The sequence below is a fragment of the Hyaena hyaena genome, unplaced genomic scaffold, assembly GCF_003009895.1.
Source record: "Hyaena hyaena isolate Hyena2069 unplaced genomic scaffold, ASM300989v1 scaffold_43, whole genome shotgun sequence".
Lineage (NCBI taxonomy): Eukaryota > Metazoa > Chordata > Mammalia > Carnivora > Hyaenidae > Hyaena > Hyaena hyaena.
Genome location: NW_024080675.1, coordinates 787,893 through 815,173, shown reverse-complemented (window position 1 = coordinate 815,173; position 27,281 = coordinate 787,893). Strand labels below are relative to the sequence as shown.

The 27,281-nt window shown below is 48.3% G+C and overlaps 2 protein-coding genes across 5 annotated transcripts in view; one reads left to right on the top strand and one right to left on the bottom strand.

Annotated features, from left to right (window-relative positions):
* Window positions 1–11,731, bottom strand: part of PACC1 (proton activated chloride channel 1) — a 32,503-nt gene extending 20,772 nt beyond the window's left edge. For all 3 annotated transcript variants that reach the window (XM_039230111.1, XM_039230112.1, XM_039230113.1), the window contains exons 1-2: window positions 11,581–11,731; window positions 7,623–7,719 (exon numbers count right to left, since the gene is read on the bottom strand). In XM_039230111.1, the coding sequence (XP_039086042.1) occupies window positions 7,623–7,719; window positions 11,581–11,616 (133 nt within the window). In that variant the 5' untranslated portion in view covers window positions 11,617–11,731. The remainder of the gene's footprint in view (window positions 1–7,622; window positions 7,720–11,580) is intronic.
* Window positions 11,732–17,724: 5,993 nt separating this feature from the next.
* Window positions 17,725–27,281, top strand: part of NENF (neudesin neurotrophic factor) — a 10,509-nt gene continuing 952 nt past the window's right edge. Inside the window, exons 1-3 of one of the 2 annotated variants that reach the window (XM_039230044.1) lie at window positions 17,725–17,886; window positions 25,161–25,221; window positions 26,211–26,314. In XM_039230044.1, the coding sequence (XP_039085975.1) occupies window positions 17,725–17,886; window positions 25,161–25,221; window positions 26,211–26,314 (327 nt within the window). Of the gene's footprint in view, window positions 17,887–25,160; window positions 25,222–26,210; window positions 26,324–27,281 lie in introns of both variants that reach the window. The other variant, XM_039230043.1, reaches the window with a different exon arrangement.

The following is a 27,281-nucleotide window of genomic DNA, read 5'->3' as shown; positions in this document are numbered from 1 at the left end:
TAAATCCAAAGATATAAAAGTATTTGCTCATGATTATTTCATTTTCTTTTATTTCATTTAAAACCGCAGAAGCAGGATCAGCACAGAACTATCAAATGGTCTTAGGTTAGAGAAATGTCATTCATTCTACATTTCTACAAACAAGCATCAAGCACCAACTCTGTGTGCAAGACTTTGTGCTAGGTGCTTCAGGGAGATACCAAGAGAGGAGGACTAATGGTCTGTGCTAAAGTGCTACAGAAGTCAGGAGGACGAGAGGATGTCAATTGTGAGATTTCCTTTGTTGGGGTGAAGTATGGGTGTGGGGAGAAGGACACAGATAAGTAAAAGGCTTTGTGGACAAGGTCACCTAGCTCTGTGCCCAAAGCACCAGGAGGATTTTGATGAAGTAATTTGGTGTTCATTATTCATTTATTTTCTGAACTGAAAGTCTGGATATCCAGCCCAGTGGTTAAGAGCCTAAGCTTTAGAGTCAGAGCAATTTGGGCTCCAGCTCTCCTAATGACTACTCTGAGAACCAGGGCAAGTTACTGCTCCTAAGCCCCACTTTCTTCACGTGAAAAGGAAATGATCATTTCAATTTTACAGGATATTTAAAAGAAAGAAGAGAATGTCACAAAATGCATTACAGATTACCTGCTTAATGAATTAACGCTACTAGAGAAACGGAATGAACCCTCTACCTTTCAAAAAACAAAGCCTTCAATGATGAAGACAGCAAAAATGAAGACCATGGCACTACAATCTATCAATCATAATAAATTAGAAAAAAAAGTATGCCAAAAATAAAATGGAGGTGAGGCAGAATCCAGTATCTTTCACAAAGTAGGCATGCAATGTTTGCATGCCTGTGAAATAACTGAATGACCCAAATAATAGATGAGCTAAGTCTTGTGGCACTAACTAGCTACCTTCAATTTGTAGAATAGCAGTGCATTTCAGGCCCGTAAAACTGTAAACCAACTGGTGTATCTTGCTATACATGGCAAAATACTTTACAAAGTTTTTACACTACACAGGAGTGCAAGTTCCCAGAAGTGTCTCTGACTCTACAGCTTCTTGGAAATTCTAAAAAAGCTAACCTAAGGCACAAAATGGTCATGTGACAACTGCACCATCCGGATTTGTCTGCACTTGGACAAACTACTCTCATGGGGTCCCCTCTGTTTCACTCACAGAAGCCAAGCTGAACTTCTTTACTGGCCTTCTCTTGACCTATAAATTGGCATGTAAGTTAAATAAAAACTGTAAAACTATTCATCATCCACACATGCTATAAGTGGCACTCCAATCCTGAAACAAGACACTGTTACATTTTGCCATTAAAAAAACAGGTGCTGGACATTTTGGCAAAATGTCCTGTGCACTCTGCAGTCAGAAAACCCAAACACTGGCTTTTTTGTGGCAAGCTGGATGAATGCGTTTTAAAAGTATACATTCTTTGTATGAATGCAAACTCAGGATAGTAGAAAGAAGTAATGCACAAGATTTTCTTATGAAAGGTAATCTACGAGTTTTGCAAAACCCATGACAGCACAGCTTCAAAAACCCAGACTTGCCCCGGAATATAAGTCAGCCCATCAAAGGGATGTGTGATGAGCAATTCAACTTCTGGAAACCCAGTGGGACCTTTATTCACAGGAAGGGGGAACCAGTCACCTACTCTACCCCTCCAAAACTCTACCTTGCAAACAACAAGGGGCTAAGATGCATCCTGAATGCAAAGAAGGAATGAACTATCCTTTTTACCCCCCTACTTTTTAGTGATGTGATGGGTTTGTTGTCTTTGTAGGGTTTTTGAGATATAATTTGCATATCAAAGATTTACCCCTTTAAAAAGGTGAACATATTTAGTTTTTACTATACTCACAAGGTGTACAACCATCACCACTATTTAATTACAGGACGTTTTCATTACCTAAAAGAAACCCCATACCCACTAGGAGTCACTCCTTCCTCCTAGTCCCTGGCTACTGCTAATTGGCTTCCTGTCTTGATGGATTTGTCTACTCTGGACAGTTCACATAAATGGAATCCCACAACATAGAAGCTTTTGTGTCGGACTTCTTTCACCTAAGATATTTTCAAGATTCACCCATGATGTAGATGCAACAGTTCTTCATTCCCTTCGGCTGCCAAATAATACCTCACTGTGTGAATATATCATTCTATTTATCCACTCATCAACTGATGGACCTTTGTGTTGCTCCCGCTTTCTGGCTATTATGAATCGTGCTGCTATGAACATTTGTGTAAAAGGTTTTGTGTCAACATAAGTTTTCATTTCTCTTGGGTATATATGTAGGAGTGGACTTGCTGGGTCATATGGTAACTCTATATTTGAACTTTTAGGAAATGTCAGACTGTTTCCCACAGCGGCTGCACCATTTTACGTTCCCTCCAACCATCTATGGTCGTCTTAATTTCTTTACTACCTCACCAGAACTACACATCTTATTGACCACAGCCATTCTTGTAGGTGTGAAGGCTACACAATGATACAACTCTCACTGTGGTTTAGACTTGCATTTCCCTGATGATAATGATGTTGAGCAGCTTTTTAGGTGCTTATCAGTCATCTGCGCTGCAGAAACATTATTCAGATTCTTACTTGGGTTGCCCTTTTATCATTGGATTATAAAAGTTCTTTCACATATTCTAAATACAAGTCCTCACATCCAGGATGTGAACATCCTGTCTCTCACCCTGTGGGCTGTCTCTTCACTTTCTTGGTAGTATCCTTTAATGCACAAAAGTTTCTCATTTTGATGAGATCCAATTAATTCTTTTCTTTGGTTGCTTATGTTTTTAAGTTCTATTAATATACAGTTGTTTCCATGGAGAACGGACTGTAATGACTGGTCAGTTAAGTGTCTTCCTCAATTTTATTACAACAGTGATATAATAAACTGCTTATTCAGTTAGCATGTCTGGTCTCATTTCTCCCTTAGAAAAAAAAAGTAAGTGGTTGTAATTCCCTTGATAGAAAGGAAACAGACTGAGGCTTTGAGATTATGGACTGGAATTATTTATCTCAGAGAGCACAACTGGGAGTATCATCCTGAATGTGTGGGTGCCTAACTTGAACCTCTGTGCCCAACAGCAGCGGGCTCAGCATCCTTGTCCCGTCCTCCTGTCTCAGGCTCCCGCCTCCAGGCCTCCAGCTCCACCTCCTCTTCTGGCCCCCGAATGTGGCCATTCCCTGAGGCTCAGTCCCCACAGCTCACTCTCCAGGCTGCCCAGGCTTTCTCAAAGCTCGTACTTTAACTACATCAGTCCTCACCTCTCTCCAGCAGCCCTACACCTCTCTCTGCCTCTGGGCCTCTCCGCACAGACACACTACGTCTACAAAGCTTATGTCTGCAGCAGAGAAGCACCTTCTCTTCCAGCTGCTCACCCCTGGACTGTACGTCTACCTTCTCCCACTCACCCGGCTTCAAACCTCAGAGTCTCCTTTCATTCCTCCTCTTCCCGCTCCCCCACATCAAAGCAGCCCACCCCGCCAGCCTCTGACCCAGCATGGTCCTCTCTCCACTAATCCAGCCCTACGGCACTGCCACGCTGCTCCTCCCTGCCCGCTTCACCCTTTACTGCTCTGCTCCAATCCCATTAAATACCCCCTGCTCCCTAATGGCTAAACCCGGACACTCAAAGCCCTCCATGATTTGACCCAATCTGTCCTTTCTACCTCATCTCCTCCTACATCTCTCACCAACCCTCCACCCCAACCACTCGTGCTAACCCACTGTTTCCGACAGGTCCTGTTTTATCCCCACCTCTACATGGTCGCACGTCCCGTCCCTCCTCCCTGGCCAGCCCCGTCTCTTTCACCTTCCAGTCACCCTTCCTTCAGGTTAATCCCACACCCTTCACTAACCAGCTCCCTTTCATTCATTTCTGAAGCACCTGTCTCTATCATTTCCTTGACCCTCCATCATTCATCCCAGTTGCTCACATGAGATACATTCCTGTTCCAAATCCCCGTGTCCCCCTCCAAGTGTATAAATACTGAGCACCCACGGTGGGCCAGGAGCTCCGCTAGGCAGCAGGTTCTAATGAAGCGGGACGGGAGAAAAAGTTCTGGCACTGCCTCACAGGACTCGGGGGCAGACCCAAGGGGTTAGTAATGATTAAAGAACTGTATTCAACAAATGTGCCCTTTAGACTGTGCTACATTCTATAAAGGAAAATACTGAGTGCTAGCAAAGCACATAATAGGGAGAAAAGGCCCTCAGTATGTTGTTTAGGGCAGGCTCTGGAGAAGGAGGGAGTTCTTTGGGCATCCTGTCTTCTCTCTCTACATGTCCCGAGGGGACGCAGGCCGTCTCACTTGCCCCCTTTGTGGTTTTAGCACGTTGCATAACAGGTGACAGAGCCCATGAGTGACCTGGTGGAGGAAGGGGAGCATTCTGGAGCAGGAAAGCACCTCACCTAGAAACTGAGCCAGAGTCGGAACACCCTGGGAGACAGCCCTGGGTTCAAATCCCAGCCCTGCCACTCATACACTCTGAGCACATTACTTGACCTCTCTGTTCCTCATCTAGGAACCAGGACTAACCACCTCCCTCATGGAGTGGCCGTGAAGACGATATGTGGGTATATATGGAAAGTCCTACGCAGGCCTAGTACGTGGCTGCACCCAATAAACGGTGGCTGCTGCCATCATTACCGTTATTTGTGTTACGGTTACAGGACTCAAAGGCAGAAACTGAGCTCTGCCAGTTGTGTGTCAGGGCACCAAATTTGGGCCAACTCCTTACTGAGACTTCTGAGTCTGCCTTTTCTATGGTCTACAACTGAGACGAACCCAGAAGGGTTCCCCTGAAAGCACGAAGTCTCTTGCCAGTCCATGGAACTACCCAAATTTGCTCTGCCTGAGGTCTGGCCTCCTGCTCTGACTGACCTCAGGCTGTAAGGCCCCAGGAATCTGAGGCAAAAGAGAGGCAAAGGCCAAAGGTCATCATGGCCACTTCCTAGTCTGCCTGGCACTTATCTATAAAAGGAAACACAAAAGGAAGCTCTGTCTTTCCTCTCCTTCCAGCTGTCTCCATCTATCCTCTTCAGACTGGGGGCAAATGGCAGTACAGGGTGCAGCAGGCAGAACAGTGGCCCGCCAAAGATGTCCAAGTCCCAATTCTCGGAACCTATGAGCCTATGAATATCAAGTTACAGAGCAAAGAGAAATTAAGGCAGCAGGTGGGATTAAAGCTGCCGTTCACCTGACCTTGGGTTAGGTGAATTTCCCGGGTTATCTATGTGAGCCCTGCGACTGCATTTAAACATGGAAGAGGGGGCAGAAGTCCATGTCAGAATGATAAGATAGGAGTCAACCGGCCACCGGTGGCTTTGAAGATGGAAAAGGGGCCATGAGCCAAGGAATGTGAGCGCCCCTAGAAGCTAGAGAAGGCACTAAAATGGATTTTCCCCTAGAGCTTCCAGAAAGGAATTCAGTTCTGCTGAACCCTTAACTTTAGCCCAGTGAGACCCATTTTGGACTTCTGCCCTCCAAGACTATAAGATAATAAATCTGTGTTGTTTTAAGCCACTAAGTTTGTGGTAATTTGTTACAGAAGCAATAGAATCCTATATACAGAGTTAATGCAAATAAATATAAATATAGTGTTTCTCCCTGGGGCTTGAGGACTTCAGGGGCAGTGACCAGAATTGGCCTGGGGGCAGCCATGCTACTACCTTGTACACAATAAGCTTTAATAAAAGGAAGCTTAAAATACTTTTTAAAAACCATTGGTGCGAGGAGCCTGGGTGGCTCAGTCAGTTAAGTGTCCGATTTTGGCTCAGGTCATGATTACACGGTTCGTGGGTTCAAGCCCCGCATCAGGCTCTGTGCTGACTGCCAGCTCAGAGCCTGGAGCCTGCTTCAGATTCTGCATCTCCCTCTCTCTCTGACCCTCCCCTGCTCACACTGTCTCTCTCTCTTTCTCTCAGAAATAAATACAACATTAAAAAAAAGAAAAGAAAAGAAAAACACTGGTGCAGTAGAAAGCCTAGGGTCAGACAGAGCTCGAGCCTGTCTGTTTACCAGCCATGTGATCTTTCCACACTTTCCTTAACCTCCCCGGGCTTCAGGTCCTCATCCATCGAAATCGGGATGACCACCTCACAGGGTTGTCATGAAATTACATGGGGCAACAGGAATGCAGAGCTCAGTCCGGAGGAAGCAGTCAGTAAACAGCTCCTCTTCCAGGCTCCTTCCTTCTACAAAGTCTTCCCTAAGAATTAGGCACAATCACAGCATATCTTATGTCACTCCTCTCCCGTATAAATACAAGAATCGATCCACCTAAGAGGTCAGGGTCAGGCTGAGGCTCCATTCACTCATTCAACAAGTCTTTATCGCACGGACGGGGCTGAGGTGGTGAGCAAAACAGACTTGTCTCCACCTTCACGGAGTTTACATGCTGGTAGGATAGATGTTCATGAAATGCCAAGCAGACAAATACACTGCCCCATCCAGGAGAGCTACGGGGGAGAGGTGTGCGGGCTGCAAGTGACAGGTTAGAGGGTGCAGGTGATCTAGCCAGGAGGTCAGAGGCTTTGTAGAAAACGAGTGAGCTGAGGAACGATTAAGCATTAACTTGATGATAGAGGGAAGACAATTCCAAACGGAGGAATAAAACAACAGAAAGACCTGATAGTGGAAGGGAGGGAGGCCCAAATAAAAGGAGGCCAGCGTGGCTGAGAGAAAAAGGGGAAGAAAGGGGGGGGGGGGCGCAAAAATGACTCACCGGTTCAACTGGATGGGTGATGCATTCCGTCTGCCAAAACAGGAAGCACTGGAAGAGGGCCATGCCAGGAGTGGGGAGACCACAAGGTCCATTTCGGATGTGTGGGGTTAAGGGTACCTTTGGGACATCCAACCAGAGCCATGGCCTGGGCATTTGGATACACAGGATATGGAAGTCTGAAGTTTATAGGTAACCTCTGTACTAGAGGTGTAAGCATGGCAGTCACGTTTGAGCAAGAAGCAGGGAGAGGGCCTGGGTGACACCTCCTGAGAGAGAAAGAAAGAGAGGGAGAGAGAGCTTGCGCGAGCAAGCGCTGGAAGGTGACTGTAAAGAGCAGTCTGGGAAGTAAAGAGTAACCTTATATAAGGGCACAGAGAGTATCCAGGAGGAAGAAGCGGTCAACATTATCTAACGTTACTATAAGACTCCCTAAGATGCCACCTGACTGATGGGACCCTGCCCAGCTGGGTGATGATACTGGCGAGGCCTAATGTCCAGGAGGTGAGGCCTATAAGATATTCTCCTCGAGGGCCCTGGGAAGTGACCCAGATATTAGAGGCTCAACTACTAATTGCTTCCTAGGAAAAAACAAACAGAAGAGCAGAGACCCATCACATCCAGTGGCCTGGCTGCAGGAACTGGCTCAAACCAGAGTACAGAAAAGAGCGGATCCTGGCCTGGACACACCCTCTGTCGCAAGGCTGGTTAAATATGTATAGCATTAGAACTAGGGCAATACCTGAGACCTGGCACCAGGGCACAGGGGCTCCTCCTCTCCTGCAGGTCCCCCGCTGGCGAGGCACCCGGACTGGGGCCTCCGGCTACAGCAGAGCACCGTTTTCCAGCCCTTCCGCCACCAGCACTGAACCCACTCACCTGGTAAGATTCCTGGACCTTGCACTCCGTCTGTCTCCTTTTCTTGCTCATCCACCCGCTCCGAGTTCTCAACCACCTGATCCAACTCCTCACTCAGCTAAAGGGGGGAGACAAATCGGTCAGCCACATCAACCTTGCTGGGTAGGACTAGAATGAGAAAGCAGAAGCTTCCTCTCACTTAACTCTCTCTCTCTCTCTCACACACACACACAATCACATGATGGAGGGTGCGTTATACCAATTCTACAGTTAAGGACACTGAAGCTCGGAGAACTCAAGTAACTTCCCGTATGTTCTTTTCCTAGGGCTGCCATAACCAAGCACCACAAACAGGGTGGCTTAAGAATTAACAGAAGTTTATCCCTTCACAGTTCTGGAAACTAGAAATCTGAAATCAAGTTGCTGGCAAGGTTGGTTCCTTCTGAGGGCCGTGAGGAAGAATCTTTTCCATGGTCCTCTCCTAACTTCTGGTAATGGCCACCAAGCCTTGGTGTTCCTTGGCCTACAGAGGCATCTCACTTCCAATCTCTGCCTCCATCTTCACATGGAGTCTGGAAAGCTTGTCTCTGTGTTGTCTCCACAAGATCAGCTTCTTATAAGGGCACCATGTTGGATTAGGGCCCACCCTACTCCAGTATGACCTCATCTTAACTAATTACATCTGCAATGACCTTATTTCCAAATAAGGGCACTTTCTGAGGTACTAGGGGTTAACACTCCCCACACGTCTTTTTGGAGGGACACAATTCAACCACAACACTTTCCTTGGCCATAGAGCCAGAAGTCAAATCCAAGTTGGTCTAGTTCCAAAACCTATGATCTTAACGGCTTCCCAGAGGAGGAGGAAACACAGCTAAGATTCTGCTGAGAGGAGGAAACCGTGAAGTTGGTGACAGAGCTCTCCAGGACACTGGCTCAAGTCCACCCACTCAGGCTGCAAATGGCAGGAAAAGACCTGACACCGGGGCGCAGGGCAGAGGGGCTCCTGCCTCCTGTGGGAAGGGTGGTCTATCCCAGAAACATATACTGATTAGCAGCCTGATAGCAGGCAACTTCAACCTCACCTCATCAGTGCTCTCACCTGTCAACTGGGGAAAACGAGCCACTGAGAAGGGAAGGCAGAGGATGCAATAATAACCAACAAGTCTTCACAGCATTGAGGAAGAGGGCAAGGGAAATCATGACCAGAGTTTAAAGGACCTAACACTGAATTGGGAGGGAGGGGAAAGGGATCACTTTCCTAAGTATTTTCTTAGGCTCACAGTGTCAATACTTAAGGTCTCAAAACACTTTCATTAAAAATTAATCTCCAAGAGACCTGGGTTAAAACAAAACTCTTATGTATCTACTATTCTTCCATCTCCTCTCCTCTGTTTTTAAATGGGGGAGGGGGGCAGAGACAGAGAGGGAGAGAGAGAATCCCAAACAGACTCCACACTGTCAGTGCACACAGCCCGACATGGGGCTCAAACCCATGAACCATGAGATCATGACCCGAGCCAAAGTTGGACACTTAACCCACCAACCGAGCCACCCAGGTGCCCCTAATTTTATCAAGTGATCTCTACCCCCAAGGAGGAGCTTCAACTCACAACCCTGAAATTGAAAATCGCATGATCTACAGACTAAGCCAGCCAGGCACCTCCATCTCCTTTTTCATGCCTCCACCCCTGCCCACTAGAATCAGGTAAAATGTCCAGTTTAAAGTCCTCCAAGCCCAAAAGAAAAGAAAACCAACAAGTGGGAAAGGGCTGAGTGGCTGGAGAAGACACCATGAGATACAGGTAGTGAGGACACAGATCAAGAGATCCCCAGAGCTGTCGTGAGCCACAGAGAAAGAAGGACATTAGTCCTGGGAAGGCCCAAAGTTCTTTGATCCAAGCCTCATCCAGGATCAACCTAACCCAGATAGCAACACACTCCTAACCCGGCTCCCTACTGACTACCTGCAGCCCCAACCCCAAATCCAACATCTCCTTTCAGCAAAGAAACCTCACTCAGAGCTAGGTCCACTCCCAGAACGACCCAGGCAAGAGACATGCAGGTCACCCGCTGGGAGGCCTCCTTCTGAAGAACACAAAAGACAGGGACTTCAAAAAGAGCCACTGAACAAGGTAAAAGGAGAGATCCTTCCAGTGTCTTCCATCTTGGGGGTACCCTCAAATAGAAAGTGACTTTACCTTTGGCTTTGCCCCAACAAGCAGGGTAACTGTCTGTACTTTAATCAACATTTCGAGAGCCATACTAGGAAAGGCAAGACTACAGGTGACATATGGATGGCAAAGGACAGGGCCCTACAAACTAGGACCCCAAAGCTCCCTAGAAGGGGGAGCCGCCCACGTCCTGTGAACAAGAACTATCATCCACTGAGAGGTCCCCTCCCTGCCAAGCACTGACCTAAGCACTTTCCATACACCAACTCACTGAACCCCCACAACCCTGTGAAATAGGAACTATCAGTACCTTCCTTTGCAGAGGAAGAAACCTAAGGCTCAGAGGAGTGACTTGACACATGGCCAGAAGCAGAGCAGGACAGGAACATAGGCTTTCCGACTTCAAAATGGTATTTACGCACTATGCTCTACTCCCTATGAACCTGAAAACTTTCAAGAGAAGACACAACTCATTCCTCTGGATTCCCTCACAGTCTAGGGCGAGGAATCTAGGGGCCACAGAATCCCAGCACCAGTTAAAATCCATCTGGTTCCTCTGGAATAGAGGAGATGGGGAAGAAAGAAAGTTGTTCCAAAGTCAGATTCCAGACCAGGTCTGACACTAAAAAACAGCAAGCCTTAGGCAAATCTCATCTGCCTCCAACTCAGGTTCCCCTTACGCTGTAGGGTTAAGCCACCTGCTTTTATATTATTTATATAATCCACACAGTATCATTTACAAATTTTAAAGAGTGAGTTTCCAGTGAGGTCAGAACACAGATGGCTGAGATGAGAAGACAGGGATGCTGAGCTGCACGGAGCTTCCGAAGCTTGCTAAGAAGTTTGGACTGTTCTGGGTAGATCAAGGACAGGTGCTGGTAAAAAGGAATGTTCTGGGATCAAGGCAGGTCCTCAAAGCAAATCTGCACAGTCTGGGAGACAACAAAGGCAGAGATGGTAACAGCACCTCACTCGGGTGGTCAGAGCAGACACAGTAACACAAACTTGAGGACTAAAGATGTGTAACTGACTGAACTTGGAAGTGAGGAGACGACCGAACCGTGGGGGGGGGGGGGGGGGGGGGGGGGGGGGGGGGGGGGGGGGGAATGATCACCAGAGTGCAGAACCTGAGAGGAGAAGGAGAGCTCACTAGTTCCAGTAAATCAGGAGTGCTCAGGAGGCCTGAGGAAAAGCTGGAACCGCAGCCTGTAGCTCGAGACAAACAAGAAAAAGACAAAGAGCTGGAAAAGTGATAGTTAAAGTAGTGGGAGAAGGTGAGAGTGGAAAGGCAAACGGAGCGCAGCGAGAAGCAGCTAGGTAGGCGAAAGCACCTTTTCAAAGTTAGGCGGCCACCGAACAAGCTGTAATTATCCCGGTCATTTACAGCTCCAGGGGCCACGAAGCCCTGCGCTTGCAGAGCGGCTAACGGCCCCCCATGCATCTGTTTCAGCCGAGAGGAGCGCGCCGTGCCTCCACTCGCAAAGAACAGCCGAGGTCAAGGGCGACCGGCGCGCTGCTGCCTGGGTCGGACGCCGTTTCAATCATTCACCTGCTGGTTACGGGTCACGGCTCCGGGGCCCCGGCTGCATACCGCGCCTGGAGCATCCGGAGGAGGCTCTGCGCCCGGCTTCCTTCCTGCTCCGCGGCTCCTCCGCACGCGGGGACACCTTCCCCGCCGCACTCCTTGGAAAGCTCACTCGACGTGCCCGGACGCCCCCCCCAACCCCGCACCCCACCCCCCAGACCGCGGGACCCCGCTCCCGCGCCCCACAGGAAACTTTACTTCCGCCCCCACTGCTTTGTACCTCCTGGTAGGATGTGGAGAGCTCCTGCCGGATCATTGTACTGACCCGAGCTAAGCCACACCTGACACCACCACAGCGCGGGAGAAGCCGCGGGGCGAGTACCGCGGCTGCGGCGCCTGAAGCTGCCGGCTCTGCCAGGCAAAACCGGTTAGGAGGGGCGGCCCCGAGACCAGGCGGGGCGGAACCCTGCGCATGCGCCTCAGACCCCCCCGCCCGCCTCTGGGGCTCCGGAAGGGTTGCTGGGAACTGTAGTCCTGGGTGAGGGGCGCCCGTCCGCAACACTGGAGCAGCGAAGCCTGCGAGTTACCCGCACCAGGCATTAGACGCACGTGCTCTCTTCACGTCTCACTTCCTCTGTTTGTGGGAGGAGGAGGAACGGAGAAAAGGAGTGGAGTAAGGGGTAATTAAGTCCGATGAGTGAGGGAACCTAATCTACAACTTCAAGAGGCAGTCTGGTGATTTATAACCGGTAATAAATGTCTGCAGAGCACTTTGTATATTACAAAGCACTTTCGCTCATATCATGCCGTTGATGTTGGAAGGAACCCTGTAAGCAGGGCATTTTTCTTCCTGTTTTACGGCTAAGAAAACAAGTATCTTGCTTCGGACAGGATTTGGGGACGGCAGTAATGAAGTAAAGATTATTTGATTCAGGATCAGACTACAGAATCCAAGTGCTTTCCATTATTCCTAGGGTAGGGTAGACACTTGGAGTCAGGATCTCTGGGTTCTTGTCCTAGCTCTGCCCCCCTCCGTCAGGTCTTGTAATACAAACCTCCTCCCTTTGTCTTAGAATGCAACGGCCGAAACGCTGCTCTGCTCACAGTGCCTTAATGAGAGCCTAAACAGATCATGCAGCAAAAACCAAAGGCACTGTTCACCACGGCAGAAGCCTCCTGGTGGTGGAGAATACGGTGTTTACCCACTAATAGGGTGGATCCGAAGACCACATCTTCCCCTCCTCCTACTGCCTGAACTGCTATTCTGTGTGGCTGCCCTGGGCTGATTGGTGGTGAGGCCAATAGAGGTTGCTTATGCCTCGGTGAATGCTGCTCTGTGTTCCGGACAGCTGCAGATTTGCAACCGCCTGCACGCAAGCCACTCAGGGCCTCTTCCCTCCTCAGTGGCAACCGCAGTAGCACCAACCACATCAAAGTACCCTGGACCTCCAGAGTGTTAGTAGTGGGAGGAAGCCTCCCTCACCTCTTCTGACCACCCTCCCCTATCCTGGGGTCCCTGGTCTTGCATCTTCAAATGGGAGGATATATATATAGCACCTTGACACATTGTAGGTACTCAACGATGTTCAATTTATGAATGGAACACTTACTCCAGCCATTTCATTTAACAATTGCTTGCAAATGGCAAGAAACAAGTTATTAAATTCCTAACTGTATTAATGCAAGGGTGGTTGATAGAACAAGTCATACAATCATAGAATTTTAGAGCTGGAAGGAACCAGAAAAATCTAGTCCAGCCTTATCATTCCTCTCTACTCTATGTTGCTACGACCAAACTGGAAAATTACAGATTCTCACATTTGAAGGAGACACTAATATAATATTTAACATGGTTTAACAAATACAGTGCCGGACACTGGATACAGAAATAAATGGGACACTCCAAGATCCTTGCGCTTCTGGATCCTTCTGCTAGAATGGAAAAGCCATGAACACATAAATAGAATTTTCAGGGCTAGCAGTCCCCAAGCCCTCTCCTCCCATTCTCTCATGAGCACACATGAATCGGGCTTTCATCCACTCACTCGACTGAAACATGCTTGTCAAGGTCACAAATGACCTCAGAGTTGTCAAATAAGATGGCCATTCCCTCATCCTCATCTTTTTTAAAAAAATTTTTCTGGTGAGGCTTTTTTCTTAGTGTAGTTGTAACACAATGTTACATTATTTTTTAGCTGTACAACATAGTGATTCTAAAAGTTTACAGGTCATGCTATGCTCACCACAAATGTAGCTACCCTCTGTCACCATAAAATGCTATTACAATGTCACTGACTATATTCCCTATGCTGTACCTTATTCCCGTGATTTATTCATTCTGGAACTTTATCGCCCATTTACCTTCCCCCATCTTGTCCATCCCCTGTAGCAACCATCAGTTTGCTCTCTGTATGCATAGGTCTGGTTCTGCTTTTTGCTTGTCTATTCATTTATCAGCTTCATCATCAGCCTCAGCTGATCCTCTCCTCCCTGTCTACTTTCCTCCGCTGGCTTCCACGTCCCCACCTGCTCCCACTTTGCCTCCCACTTCACTTGCTGCTCCTTCTCAGGCTCCTTTGCTGGTTTCTCCTCATCCCTCCACTCTCCAGGATGGCATTCCCACGCTAGGTCTCTGATCTCCCTTCAACTCACTCCCTAGGGGCTAGTGAAGTGGACTCCTCTCCAGTCTCATGCTTTGAATTACCATCTATATCCTAAGGACTCCTGTTGTGAGTTGAATTGTGTCCTTCAAAAGGATACGTTGAAGTCCTAACCCCTGGTACCTCAGAACAGGGCTTCATCTGGAAATGGGTTGTTGCAGATGTATTAGTTAAGATGAGGAAATACGAAGCAAGGGCGATCCCTCATTTCTTGTGACTCATGTCCTTACAAGAAGATGGAAGACGATGTGAAGACAGACACACAGGGAGGATGCCCTGTTATGGCGGAAGCGGAGATCCCAATGATGGAGTTGCCAACCAAGGTGGCTTTAATCAGTCACCTGATGCTTACAGGTGAACAAAATTTCACACAAGGCAGAGACTCGTCCTTGGCTGGGTTTCCAGCAGAGTTAGTCAAGAGGAGGTACTGCTGGGAAATTGGAGGGGGTCAGGGCAAGGGAGAAGCCAGAGTTTTTCTTTCTCTTGTTCGCTGCTCCTAGCAGCTTCCTTTCCATGGTTCCAGCCACTGATGCAAAGGCTTCTTGTGGTTCTTGCTTCAGCTAGGTGACCCAGGCCCCCAGACCCTACTACCACCACCTCTTCCCTTCTAAGGCCAGATTGTTGTTAATCTGCTGTTTCTAATTGTCAGATCACCTCAGGGTTTCTTCTCAGCCTCTTCCATCCCCTGTGTAGCCAGCTCTCTTACTACAGTCATTCTGTTTCATTTAGAATAATCTGTATTCTCCTTGCAGGTGACTGATTCATTTGGAAAAAAAAGAATCTGGGTTCAAGTAGGGAAGGGCAATCAGAGGAATGTCTGGAAAAATCCAAAGGCACAGGAGCATGCTCTGAAATCATAAACTTAGACTCAGCAGTCTCAGGAAGGGGAAGCTGAATTGGATCAGTAGAAGTTACAGGGAGTATCTTGTTGCTCAAAGAAGTTACAAATAGAACTGTAGAGAGAGAAAGGGTGCAAGGCACAAGCAGGAAAGCAGCACACTCCATGCCAGAGATGTTATTAAGGAACATGATGCGCCAGGAAGGGGATGATACCAGGAAGAGGACTCAAGGGTTTAAAAGGGTCTCTTGTAACCTAGAGTTCTGTGACACAGTACAAGACAGATACTGCGCACTGCAGCTCACACAGACCCTCACATCCATTCTCCTTTTTAGTTTCAACACAATTCTATCAAGGAGGCAGGCTGGTATATTACTAATGCGTAAATTGAGATTCAGAGGGTTTATGATGGATCCTGTTCAGGTTGCTCTATACTAGAAGCTCATTCTGTTGAATCAGTAAATGTATGAAACCTTGGGGCAGTCCCTGAGGGAAGACGTCGCCTGATGGTTAGGGGAGGAAGACTCTGAGAGGGGGCCTGGGTTTGAATCGTAGCTCAGCCACCCATCTGTGACCTTGGGCAAGGTATTGAAGTCTGTATCATATCTGTAAAATGGGTATCATAGTCTGTAAAATGGGTGACAGTTCTTCATAGAGTGAGGATTAAATGAGTTAGTGCCAGTAAAAGTGCTGAGCCAGCTCTTGGCACACGCTAAGCCCTTCTTTGGTTTCCTTTGCCTGTTCTCCCACCCACAAAATGTTGGCGGGGCCCAAGAATTGAGACCTTGGTCCTCTCCACCTTCCTATCCATCTGCATGTCCTTGATGATCTAATCCCTTCTGTGGCTTTATTTCTTTAAGGTCATTTATTAGAGAGAGAGAGAGAGAGAATCCCAAAGGGCTCCACAATGTCAGTGCAGAGCCCAATGGCAGCCTCTGTCTCATGAACCATGAAATCATGACCTGAGCCCAAATCAAAAGTCTGACACTTAACCAACTCAAACACCCAGGCACCCATTCTTTGGCTTTAAATACAACCTATATGCCAATGAGGCAATGATTTATATCTTAAGCCTAAAACTCCTTCTTAATATCCAAACTCATATAGCCAACCGTCAATTTGCTATCTACTTAGATAGCTATGCTCTCAGTTCTCAAACTAAACAATCCTGATCTTGAGCTTCCCCCCCACCCCCCACACCTTATCTTGGAAAGTGGCAGCTCTACCCTCCCAGTTCCCAAGGCCGCCCAAACCCTCAGGGTCATCCTTGACTCTGTTCTGTCTCTCACATCCCTGGTCTCCTCTCATAGGTCAGCAAATCCTGTCAGCCTCGCCTTCAAATCACATCTGGGACCCACTCACTTCTCACGGCCTCCCTTGCCAGCACTCTGGTGCAAGCCGCCATCACCTCTCCCCTGGATCACTGGATTACTGCAGCAGCTTCCTCTTCTCAACACAACAGCCAGTCATTCCACTAACAACTCATTCCTACGCTCCATTCACTCAGCGTAAAAGTCAACATCCTGTAACTGGGCCTGGGTGGCTCAGTTGGTTAAGCATCTGACCTCAGCTCAGGTCATGATCTCACCATTCATGGGTTCAAGCCCCTCATCAGGCTCTGTGCTGACAGCTTGGAGCCTGGTTGGAATTCTGTGTCTCCCTCTCTCTCTGCTCACTCAAGCTCGCATTCTCTCTCTTTCTCTCTCAAAATAAATAAATAACATGTAAGGCCCCACAAGACCTGCCCCCCACCTCCCATCCCTTTCACTCTTTGACCTCCCAAACCTCATCTCCTTCACCTCTTCCATCCCATTGTTTCTCCAACAAGCAGGGCACTCTCCTTCCTCAACATTTATGCACCTGCCTTCCCTTTGCAGGGAAGGCCCTCCCCTCCTAGCTACCTCTCTCACTTCAGTAGATGTTTATACAAATACCACCTTCTCAGTGGGGCCTTCCCTGTTTAGCCTATTTAAAATTGTAGTCCCCAGAGCAACCTGGGTGGCACAGTCAGTTAAGTGTCCATGTTATGATCTCATGGTTCATGAGTTAAAGCCCCATGTCAGGCTGACAGTGCAGAGCCTGCTTAGGATTCTCTCTGCCCTTCCTCCCGGCTTGTGCTCTCTCTCTCTCTCAAAATAAATAAACATAAATAAATAAAATAAAATTGCATCCCCCAATGCTCCCCATCCCTTTGCCCTGCTTTTTCTCCCTAGTATTCATCACCATCTAATATACAAGGTAAGTATTTTTATTCTTGTCTATTTTGCCCATAGAATGTAAATTCCATGTGGAAGTGGATCTGTCCTGTTCAGCAGTGTGTTCCCCGGTGAGCTGGTACATGGAGGCCCTCAAAAAGTATTTGGTGAATAAGTTAATGAAGGAACCCTTGCACCAATGTTAGCTGTTATTATTTCAGGGCAGATCTGTGCCATGCCCTACCTACTCTTTGCAAAAATCGCCTCGCGGACTGGAAATTTAAACACAACTGGGAAGGAAAAGAAATTAGCCAGAAGTAAAAGGGATTCTTTTCAAAGATGTTTATTGGTAAGTAATCTCCACACGCACACTCCACACTCCAACTCACAAGCCCAAAGTCAAGAGTCACAGGCTCCACCAACTGAGCCAGGCGGGCACCCCAGAAGCATGAGGGGATTCATAAAGTTGGGGTCCTGCTTTATAAATATACCTTTCACGGTGCCGGAAGCTGTGTCCTCCACGTACCTACTCAAGAAACTACTCTAGCTCCGCTCGCTGGCCGCGCTGGGGAGCCGGGAGCCGCGGGTTACACCCCGGGTCCCCGCCTCGGCGCCGTCCCCAGGGCGCGGGGCGGGGCGGGCGCGCGCGGGGCGGGGTTCCGGGGCCGAGGGGCGGGAGCGCGCGGGGCCCCGCCGCCCAGGCCGCCCCGGCCCTGCTCGGCGCGCGCAGCATGGCGGGCCCCGCGCCCCGGCGGCGGCTGCGGCTGCGGCCGCTGGCGGCGCTGGCCCTGCTCCTGGCGCTGGCCCCCGCGCTGCCCGCAGCCCGCGCCGGGCAGGGCCCCCCGGTGCGGCTCTTCACGGAGGAGGAGCTGGCCCGCTACGGCGGGGAGGAGGTGAGCGGACGGGAGGCTTCCGGGGAGGCGCGGGCCCCGAGCTGGGCGCGAGGCCTGCGGGCTCCTGGCCGGGCCGCGCGGGGACACGGGGAGTCTTCCCCCATCGGGGCGCCCCGCTTAGCGCCTGCGTGCAGCTCGCACACCGCGCCCAGCGCCGCCCCCTCCCGGCCGGCGAACGGCCCTGTTGGGGCGTGTGGCGGCCCCTAGTCTGTCCAGGAACCTCGGAACTTCTGGGAGTTTTATGTTAATGGCAGCTGGGGGCAGACGCTTCTGCCGACTCTTTGGGGGGAGTGGTGGGGGAGAGAGGGAGGAAAGTAAAACCTGTTTTCTGGGTTAAGGTGGGAACTGGGCCAGGCCCAGGGACGAGCCAGGTTTTCCCTACACTGTTTTCCTGCCCCAACTCCTCAAACCAGCTTTTAGTGCCTGTGCCCTTGGGGCTGAACAGAAGCTGGAGGAGAGGACAGAGTGGGAGACCCGAGGTTAGAGACGAAGACCGCCCCCCCGCCCCCAACACACCCACATCAGTCAGTGGTCTGGAGGTGTCCAGGAAACCCTCATAATCCCCCGTCTATTTGGGCTGCTGGGGCCCAGTGTAATGCCCGCGGAGAGTAGCAGTAAGATACTGCACAGAAGAGCCATAGCGGGGCTGATCTGGGAAGTGGGGGGAACGACTTGGTGGCGAGATCACTGAACCTTAACATGTCAGCGTTGATTGGAACCGACCTTCGGCTTTTACGCATGAGGAAACCGAGGCACGCCGCCAGTTAGTGATAGAACAAGGAAGGGACCGGTGTGCTCTTGCTGAAACCCTCCAGCCTGGGCTCCCTAACCCTAAGATAGCTAGCCTCAGACTAGGTTCGCAAGGGAGTCAGAAACCCGGCCCTCGGGCAGTGATGCTAGTTTGAATACCACTGTGAAGAGATGTTGGTTTTAAGCCCGAGTGGAAGAGAACACAGAGGGGAGGAGACAGGGATGCGACTAGACGTCTTTCAGGGCAGCAGGGAACCAGATGATGCAGGATTCAGGAACCCGTGCGGAAAAGAGCTAACATAACAGGCCAGCTCTCCTTAGAAAGGCCTGCTGGCAAGAGTGGCTCTTGGCTGGTGTCTGGAATTCCAGACTGTTCCACACCTCCCTAACTGATCAGGGTGGCTCAGTCTGGGCTTTTTATACAGTGTATTTATGGTGAACACGCTAGGCAGAGAGGGCCTACATGGCTAGCTGCCAGGGAAAACCTTGGGCTCTGAGTGTCTAGTGGGTTTCCCTGGGCAGAAACCTCACACGTGCTGCTGTGTTGTGTTGCCGGAAGGAGAGGGTGCAGAGTGCTACCCCTCATGGGAAAGAGAGAACATAAGGAAGTCTGCACACAGATTCCTCTAGACTCTACCTCTGTCCTTTTCTCTTATCTGGCTGTGTATCCTTCTGTATGGCTGTAATGAATCTGAGCTCTGAGTACAACTGTGTGCTGAGTTCTGTGAGTCCTTCTAGCGAATCTTCAAACATGGTGGCAAACCTGGGGACCCCCAGCACAGAACACAAGAGAAGAGAGTTCAAGGTTGAGGGTAGTTGAAACAACAGCCCCAGGGGCTGCAGGATGACGATGGAGGAAAGATCCTTGTTTTTTTTTTTTTTGTTTTTTTTTATGCTTACATTATTGATTGATACTTAACCAAGGGAAGTAAGAGGGAAGCTTGAGATGGAAACAGTTAAGGAGAGCATTGTTTTGGGGTCTGTAAGCAGAGAGAGAGAGGAGAGGGGCTGTAGAGTGCAGCTGAGTAGAGCCTTGCTGTGCTCTGATCTGCCCTAGGTGGTTCTGGTTTATGCCTGTTGTCTGGGCATAATTACTAACAACACCCCCCTTTCACTCTCAGAAGTGTCATTGTTTGTAAAATACATTATACGGTGCCCTAGTTCAAGCCTTATACCTTTGGATCATACCTGGCTATGAGTCCCTGTTTTGTGGTGTCACTTTGGGTAAATTACTAAAGCTCTTGGAATCTCATTTTTTTTTTCCATCTATAAGATGCTTTTATCAGTCAAGAGTCCATCAGAAACAAAACCAGTAGCAGATAACATATTTGGTTTCTTGTAGGAATTGGTTTATGTTATCATGCGTGCTGGCTAGGCAAGTCTGAAAGCCTTAGAGCAGGCCTGAACCCCTGGGCAGTAGCTGATGTCCTAGCCTGCCAGTAGAATTTCTTCTTCACCAGAGAAACCTCAATTCTGTTCTTACGGTCTTTCAACTGATGCAGTTAGGCCCACCCAGGTTATTCAGGATAATCTCCATAAAGTCAACCGATTGTAGATGTTAATCACATCTAGAGTATCTTCATAGCAGTACCTAGATACTGTAGTTGATCAAAGTTGGCACATAAAATTGACCATGATAAAGATTACAACAAGAGTTCCTCCTCTATATAGGGTTGTGATTTAATGAGACAGTGATATGCAAAGTGTGTTGGCTAGGCCTGCAGTAATCTTAGCATAGTAAGCATTAATAAATCTTAGCTGCTATTTTTATTAGCTTGTTATTGAAGATATAAGCAAAAGGCAATATAACAGGTCCATAACCCTCTTTTGCAATTCAAAAATCAAATAAGCTCTGAAAACCAAAAAGGTTTGTTTGTTTTATTTTATTTTAAATATTTTATTTTTGGGGGCGCCTGGGTGGCTCAGTGGGTTAATCGTCCAATTTCAGCTCACGTCATGATCTCATAGTTCGTGAGTTAGAGCCTCACATTGGGCTCTGTGCTGACAGCTCAGAGCCTGGAGCCCGCTTCACGTTCTGTCTCCCTCTCTCTGTCCCTCCCCCACTTGCTCTCTCTTTCTCTCTCTCTTTGTCTCTCTCTGTCTCTCTCTCAAAAATAAATAAACATTAGGGGTGCCTGGGTGGCTGTCGGTTAAGCGTCTGACTTTCGCTTAGGTCATGATCTCGCGGTTCGTGGGTTCGAGCCCCACGTCGGGCTCTGTGCTGAGAGCTAGCTCAGAGCCTGGAGCCTGTTTCAGATTCTGTGTCTCCCTCTCTCTCTGACCCTCCCCTGCTCACGCTGTCTCTCTCTCTCTCCTAGAAATAAAAAATAAATAAATAAATAAACATTAAAAAAGAAAAGATTTTATGGGGGGGGTGCCTAGTGGTTTAATTGGTTAAGCCTCTGACTTCAGCTTAGGTCATGACCTCGCGGTTTGTGGGTTTGAGCCCCACATCTGGCTCACTGCCATCAGCACAGAGCCTGCTTCACATCCTCTGATTCCCTCTCTGCTCCTGTCCTACTAGCTTGCTCTCTCTCAAAGATAAATAAACATTTAGAAAAAAAGATGAAGATTTTACTTTTGGGGCGCCTGGGTGGATCAGTTGGTTAAGTATCCAACTCCTGATCTCAACTCTGGTCGTGATCTGTTTGTGAATTTGAGCCCCAAGTGGGGCTCTGCACTGATAGCAGAGCCTGCTTGGGAGTCTCTCTCTGCCCCTCCCCCCCTCTTTCTCTCTGTCTCTCTCTCTCTCTCAAAAATAAATTAATAAACATTAAAAAACAAACAAAAAAAGATGTAGTTTAGTTTTGGGAGTTTATTTAGAGTGACCTGGACCCTGAGCTTGGCAAGGTCCCCTAGGCTTCACGGTTATTCTCTGTAGGTGGTATTTGTCCGTTCTTAGCACCAGCTCTCCTTGGAAATCCGGACTAAAGTGGGGAGGCGGACAGGGTTACATTTGTTTAGTGCTTTTCTTTATTATTTTGAGAGAGAGTGCATGCTTACCTGCGAGCGGAGGAGGGACAGAGAGAGAGGAAGCTCTGTGCCAACAGTGTGGAGCCTGCTCGAGATTTTCTCATTCCCTCTCTCTCTGTCCCTGACTTGCTCTCACTTGCTCTCTCTCAAAATAAATAAATAAACATTTAAAAAAAAAAAAAAAAGAATATACAGGGGCCCCTGGGTGGCTCAGTCAGCTGGATGTCCCACTTTGGCTCAGGTCATGATCTCCCGATTTGTGGATTCGAGCCCCATGTCGGGCTCTGTGCTGACAGCTCAGAGCCTGGAGCCTGCTTCAGATTCTGTGTCGCACTCTCTCTCTGCCCCTCCCTCACTCATGCTTTGTCTCTCTCTCTGTCTCTCTCCCAAAAATAAATAAACATTAAAAAAAAGAATATACAGACAGTAAGGGCTATGGAATAGATACAGATAAAGAGTTGAAACCACCCTAATTATAGAGTGATGTCTTGTAGATGTTTGGCCTGTGTTACGGAAAACAGTTTTGCATCCTACCCTAGTGTACACACACACGCACGCACACACACACAAAACAAGTTCCATGAAACAAGCCTTATTTTTACTATGTGTGATGTACTTCAATGTTTTCTATTTTCTGTTCTATTTTAAACTTTTATTTTTCTACTTCATTAAAAAAATCTGTTAGTAAATCACTAAGTGAACTCCATGACCCACTAATAGTTACTAATGCCAATTGCAGTTAGAAAAACATGGCCTTAGACCCTTGGAGGGCCCTGTTATTTCTGCAGAAGCAAACATCTACACTGTTTTCCCGCTTTTCCAAGGAGAAGAAGACTCAGCAAGGGAGGAGCTTCTGCTCTGTCCCCGCGCCCTGGTGCAGGCTCTGAGGGTTGGAGGCTCAGGGACGGCTGGCTAACTGCTGGCCCTGCCTGCCTGTGGGCAGGGAGGAAGGCCAGATGGTAAAGCAAGCCCAAGGCACAGAGGAAAAAGTCCGGGTCTCATTTATGCAGGTGCTTCCTCTGATTCCCTTCCACCTAAGTACCTCTGCCCCAGCCCGAGTCTTACCCGTTGGTCCTGAGTCTTGTGGGTGGATGAGTTTCCCAGGCCATTCTCAACCTCTCCTGGTCCCAGGCAAGTATGCGGTCTTCACGCTGTGTGCCCGCTGGTGGGACAGGCCAGAGAGTGGAATGATACTTGGGTTCCAAGGCTCCAGTTTCCAGAAATTTCTCTAATTCCCTCTGGGACTCTGGGCAAGTCTCATAATTCCCCAGGCTGGATAGCTGCATCTGTAAAATGAAGGTGTTAGATTATCTTCAAGGCCCCTTCTAGTTTTAACTTACATTACCTCCTTATCTGTGACTTGGGAATTACAGTTTTTTCCTACTTTTCCTTTAGGGAGATAGAATCTTCTTGTACTTTATCTCATTCCTCTTGGATCTTATAACTTTCAAAATCTAGGGAAGGACAAGGGAAACTAACATTTATTTCCCTAAACTGCTAAGTGCTTCATATCTCTTGTCTTGGTTAATCCTCACAATAGCCGAGCAAGTGGACACTTTTATTATCTTATTACAGAGAAGACTGAGGCACAGACAAGTTAAGTAATTTGCCCAAGACAGCACAGCTTATTAGTGATGGTTCACACCCAGGCCTGTTTGACTTGAAGACGTGGGCTAGGAACACACCACCATGGTGACCCCTCCTTTGGGCTCTTGGAGAAAGGCAGACCTGCTGTTATTTCAGGCCTGCTGTGCAGATAAAAATGATGCGTATCCTTTCAGGTGGATGAGATGGTGGGGGACCACGGTGTGAAGCTGGTGATGAGCGCGTGTGTCTTTATGGTGTCTCTGAGGACATGTCTGTTCCGGAGCCTGCGTTTACACTCTCGGATCTTCCGTTCACCCTGTCCTCTCAGCTGCCACCTCCGGGGCCTGAAAACCATGCCGGCCGCCCTGCTGTCAAGGGACAGCAGCTCCACAGGAGGAACAACCCCCCACCCCCACCCCCAGCTGGCTCAGCTGGTAGAGCATGTGACTCTTGGCCTGGGGGTTGTGAGTTTGAGCCCCACATTGAGGGTAGTGATTGCTTAAAAATAAAATTTAAAAAATATATAATTCTTATGAGTTGAGGTGGAACAAGCATCCACTAAGTCAACAGAAGTTCTGGGGACTATCTGTGGGAGCTAATAGGGACTCTGATAACCAGCCATTTACTGAGTTCCTATGTGGGACCTCCCATGTTCTCACACACGGCATTCCTACAGGGTCAGTGGGTGTTACCTCTATATAACAGAGAAACTGAGGCCTGTGAAGTTATGTGACAGTGAGATAATGTTTGCTTGGCCAAGTTGCTTAACTTCTCTGAGCCCCTGCTTCTCTCTCTGTTAAATGTATTCATGAAAACACTTGACTTTAAGCTCCGAAAGGGTAAGAACCTTAAGGCCCAACCCTAGAGAAGGCCAAGCAGTGTGTTCTTAGAGATCCTGAGATTCCCGTGCATCCAGCTGCAATGCCTCCCTTCACCCCAGTCTATGGGCCGACTGGTGTCCCTGTACCCATAATGCAGCTAAGACAAGAGACTGACCCTGCATATCCAAGATCTATGTCAATTGCCCCAGCCCGCGTCCACTTTGACGGAAGTTACAAAATTCATGCCATCAGTTTTTGTGTTATTCTCTTTGGCCGGGGGCAGAGAGGTAAGAATTCAAAGGCAACATTTTAGACCCACAAATATAGCAAAAAGTGAAGTATAAGACTCATTGTTAGTGCTGTCGGGGAAACAGCATTGCTTGTATATTTCTAGCACTTTAAACGGGCCTTTTGAAGGACACACTGGTTAAATTTTTAATAATACTGATTACTTTGTTCATATGCTTTGGTCCAAGAATTTCCATGTATGGCACGCCTCAAGGAAATAACTCACCAAACTATAAAGTAGCTTGTAGAAAGATACTCATAACCCCACCATTTATAGTTTTAAGGAATTGCAAAGAACCCAAATACCCAAAACAGAAGAAGAGCTGAACAAACAGGAATGCAGTAGCACTAACATAAGATAGAGATGTTTAAGTGACAGCCATTTTGATAATTTCGACACATGGGAACGTTTATACAAAGCAGTATTACCTATAAGAGGCAAAATGTAAGATGGATCATTTATACCAATTCCATCCACATAGGTACATTAACAAAGATGAAAGGAAATTTGGGGTGATGTAAATAATTCATTGTTTAACATCCATTGAATTTTATCTGTGGAGAGCTGCTTCAGTCTCTGGTTTGTTTGTGGTTTGTTTATAGAAAGATATTGTCATAGGCTCGTCATGATACTTTGTGACACCTTCCCAAAGTCTGTGAGCAGACATGACATTGGGCAGGGGCGGGCACGCTCATGACGGGGACAAGCTTGCTGAGGACCGGCTCAGGGAAGACCGCTTTATACCTCCACCCACTGCTGTCTGCACGGCCCGTGGTGGGAAGCGATGTCACTCACTTGGGCTGGAGGAGCTGGGCTCTTGAGCTCCTCCTCACAGCTTCTCCCCTGCTTTCTAGGAAGATCAGCCTATCTACATGGCAGTGAAAGGAGTGGTGTTTGATGTCACTTCTGGAAAGGGTAAGTGGCTCAGCTTTATGAATCCTTACTTCTGGGGAACTTGGCAGCCAGAGTGGGCGCTGGGTATGCAAAGGAAGGGAAGGAGATCTGGCCGGGTCCCTTTCCCTCAGATTAAATTAACGATCTTTGTCAGTGTTGTACTGCCACAGTGTTTTTCTAATAATGTCACACTCCTGCTCAAGGACCGTCTGTGGCTCCCTGCTGCCTATGCAATCATATTCAAACTTGATGACTTACTGTAGCTGAAGCAACAAGAGGAAGAGTGTTGCTTTGCAAGGCATTGGGATCACAGAACAAGATTGAAAAATTTTTTTTAATTTTTTTTTTAATTTTTTTTTATTTCTAGGAGTGAGAGAGAGACAGAGAGAGCGTGAGCAGGGGAGGGTCAGAAAGAGAGGGAGTCACAGACTGAAACAGGCTCCAGGCTCTGAGCCGGCAGTCAGCACAGAGCCCGACGCGGGGCTTGAACCCATGAACCACAAGATCATGACCTAAGCGAAAGTCGGACGCTTAACCGACTAAGCCACCCAGGCGCCCCAAGATTGAACTTTTTAATGCCATTTCATGGTTTCTCTGGTGGTAACTACAGGTGATGTCAGGGAGGTAGTTTTGTTGTGGTTCATTGTCTGCCAAACAAGATGTTGAACGGAAGCAGACTTGGCTTAAATGTTGGTGGCAACATTTAAGAAGACTGGACATTTTTCTTGTTTGCATTTTAAATATTTTTAAGAGAGTATTTTCATTCCGTTTTTTTTTTTTTTTTTTAAATCACCTCTCAGCCCAGGTGTGTGACTTTTTCCATATTCTGAATCAGTGGAATCCAGACTGATGGCTTCATGTCTTCACTGCTTCCCCTCTCCTTCCACCTGGAGCCCTTTTCAGCATTGGATTGGGTCTCAGAAGCCCCCACGCCCCTGGCACGTACAGTCTCCTGGCTGTTTCACGGGCACGTCCACGCTCACATCCTCCCCCTTTCTTCCCCACTGCAGAGTTTTATGGACGAGGAGCCCCCTACAACGCCTTGACTGGGAAGGACTCCACCAGAGGGGTGGCCAAGATGTCCCTCGATCCTGCAGACCTCACCCATGACACTGTGAGCCAGGTTATGAGCCTTTGTCAAAATGTCCCATCCCCTTGGCCGTGGCCTTTTTTACCCCTGGAAAATAGCCAAGCTTCCTGATTAGCATGTTGATATTCCAGTCCACTCCCAGTGTAGCCAGCTGTTTTCTGAGGTCGATACCTTAGAAGTATTGATACCTTAGAAGTGAGGAGATGCCACTCCTACTCAAAAACCTTCCATGACTCCTCACTGCCTACAGAGTCAAGTCCAAACTCTTGTGAACTTGTGGTCAAACTGTGTGATCTCCATTCACAGTGCCTGGCAGCCCCGTCCCCTTTGCAGTCTGCACCCGCCACCCCCAGTCTCTTCCAGATTTGCTGTTGGGCTCTGACACCCACTCACCAGGCCACTTAGGGTATGAGCAGGGTTGAGAAGCAGAGTATTCCCCCATGGCTGTATTTCTGTGAAGGAGAAAACAGCATTGGAAAAGCCGTTTCAGGGTCTCCGTAATCCCACCAGAGGGGCTGGCATTCGCCCCAGTTGTGCTCAGATGAGTCAAACTCTTGAACCATAACATTACAGATGGATTACACTCAGGAATCAAGGAGGGGAAGGTATATGAGTCTATAATGGGAGCAGGGTGTAGACAGCAGCGAACAGGAGGCGGGTGCAGACTGTACCCCATCCTGCCTGACGCTGGGTGTTCACTGGAGGCTTTTCTTTTTTAGTTGATTGATTTATTTTTGAGAGAGACAGAGACAGCGCCAGTGAGGAGAGGGGCAGAGAGAGAGAATCCCAAGCAGGCTCCACGCTGTCAGCACAGAGCTCTCCACAAGGGCTTGAACTCCTGTGAGATCATGATCTGAGCTGAAACCACAAGTCTGATACTTAACCCACTGAGCCACCCAGGTGCCCCTCACTGGAGGGTCTTTAATTCCCACATTAGTCGAATGGCAAGACATGATGAAGCCATCACTCCTGCACCACCCCCACCGCCGCC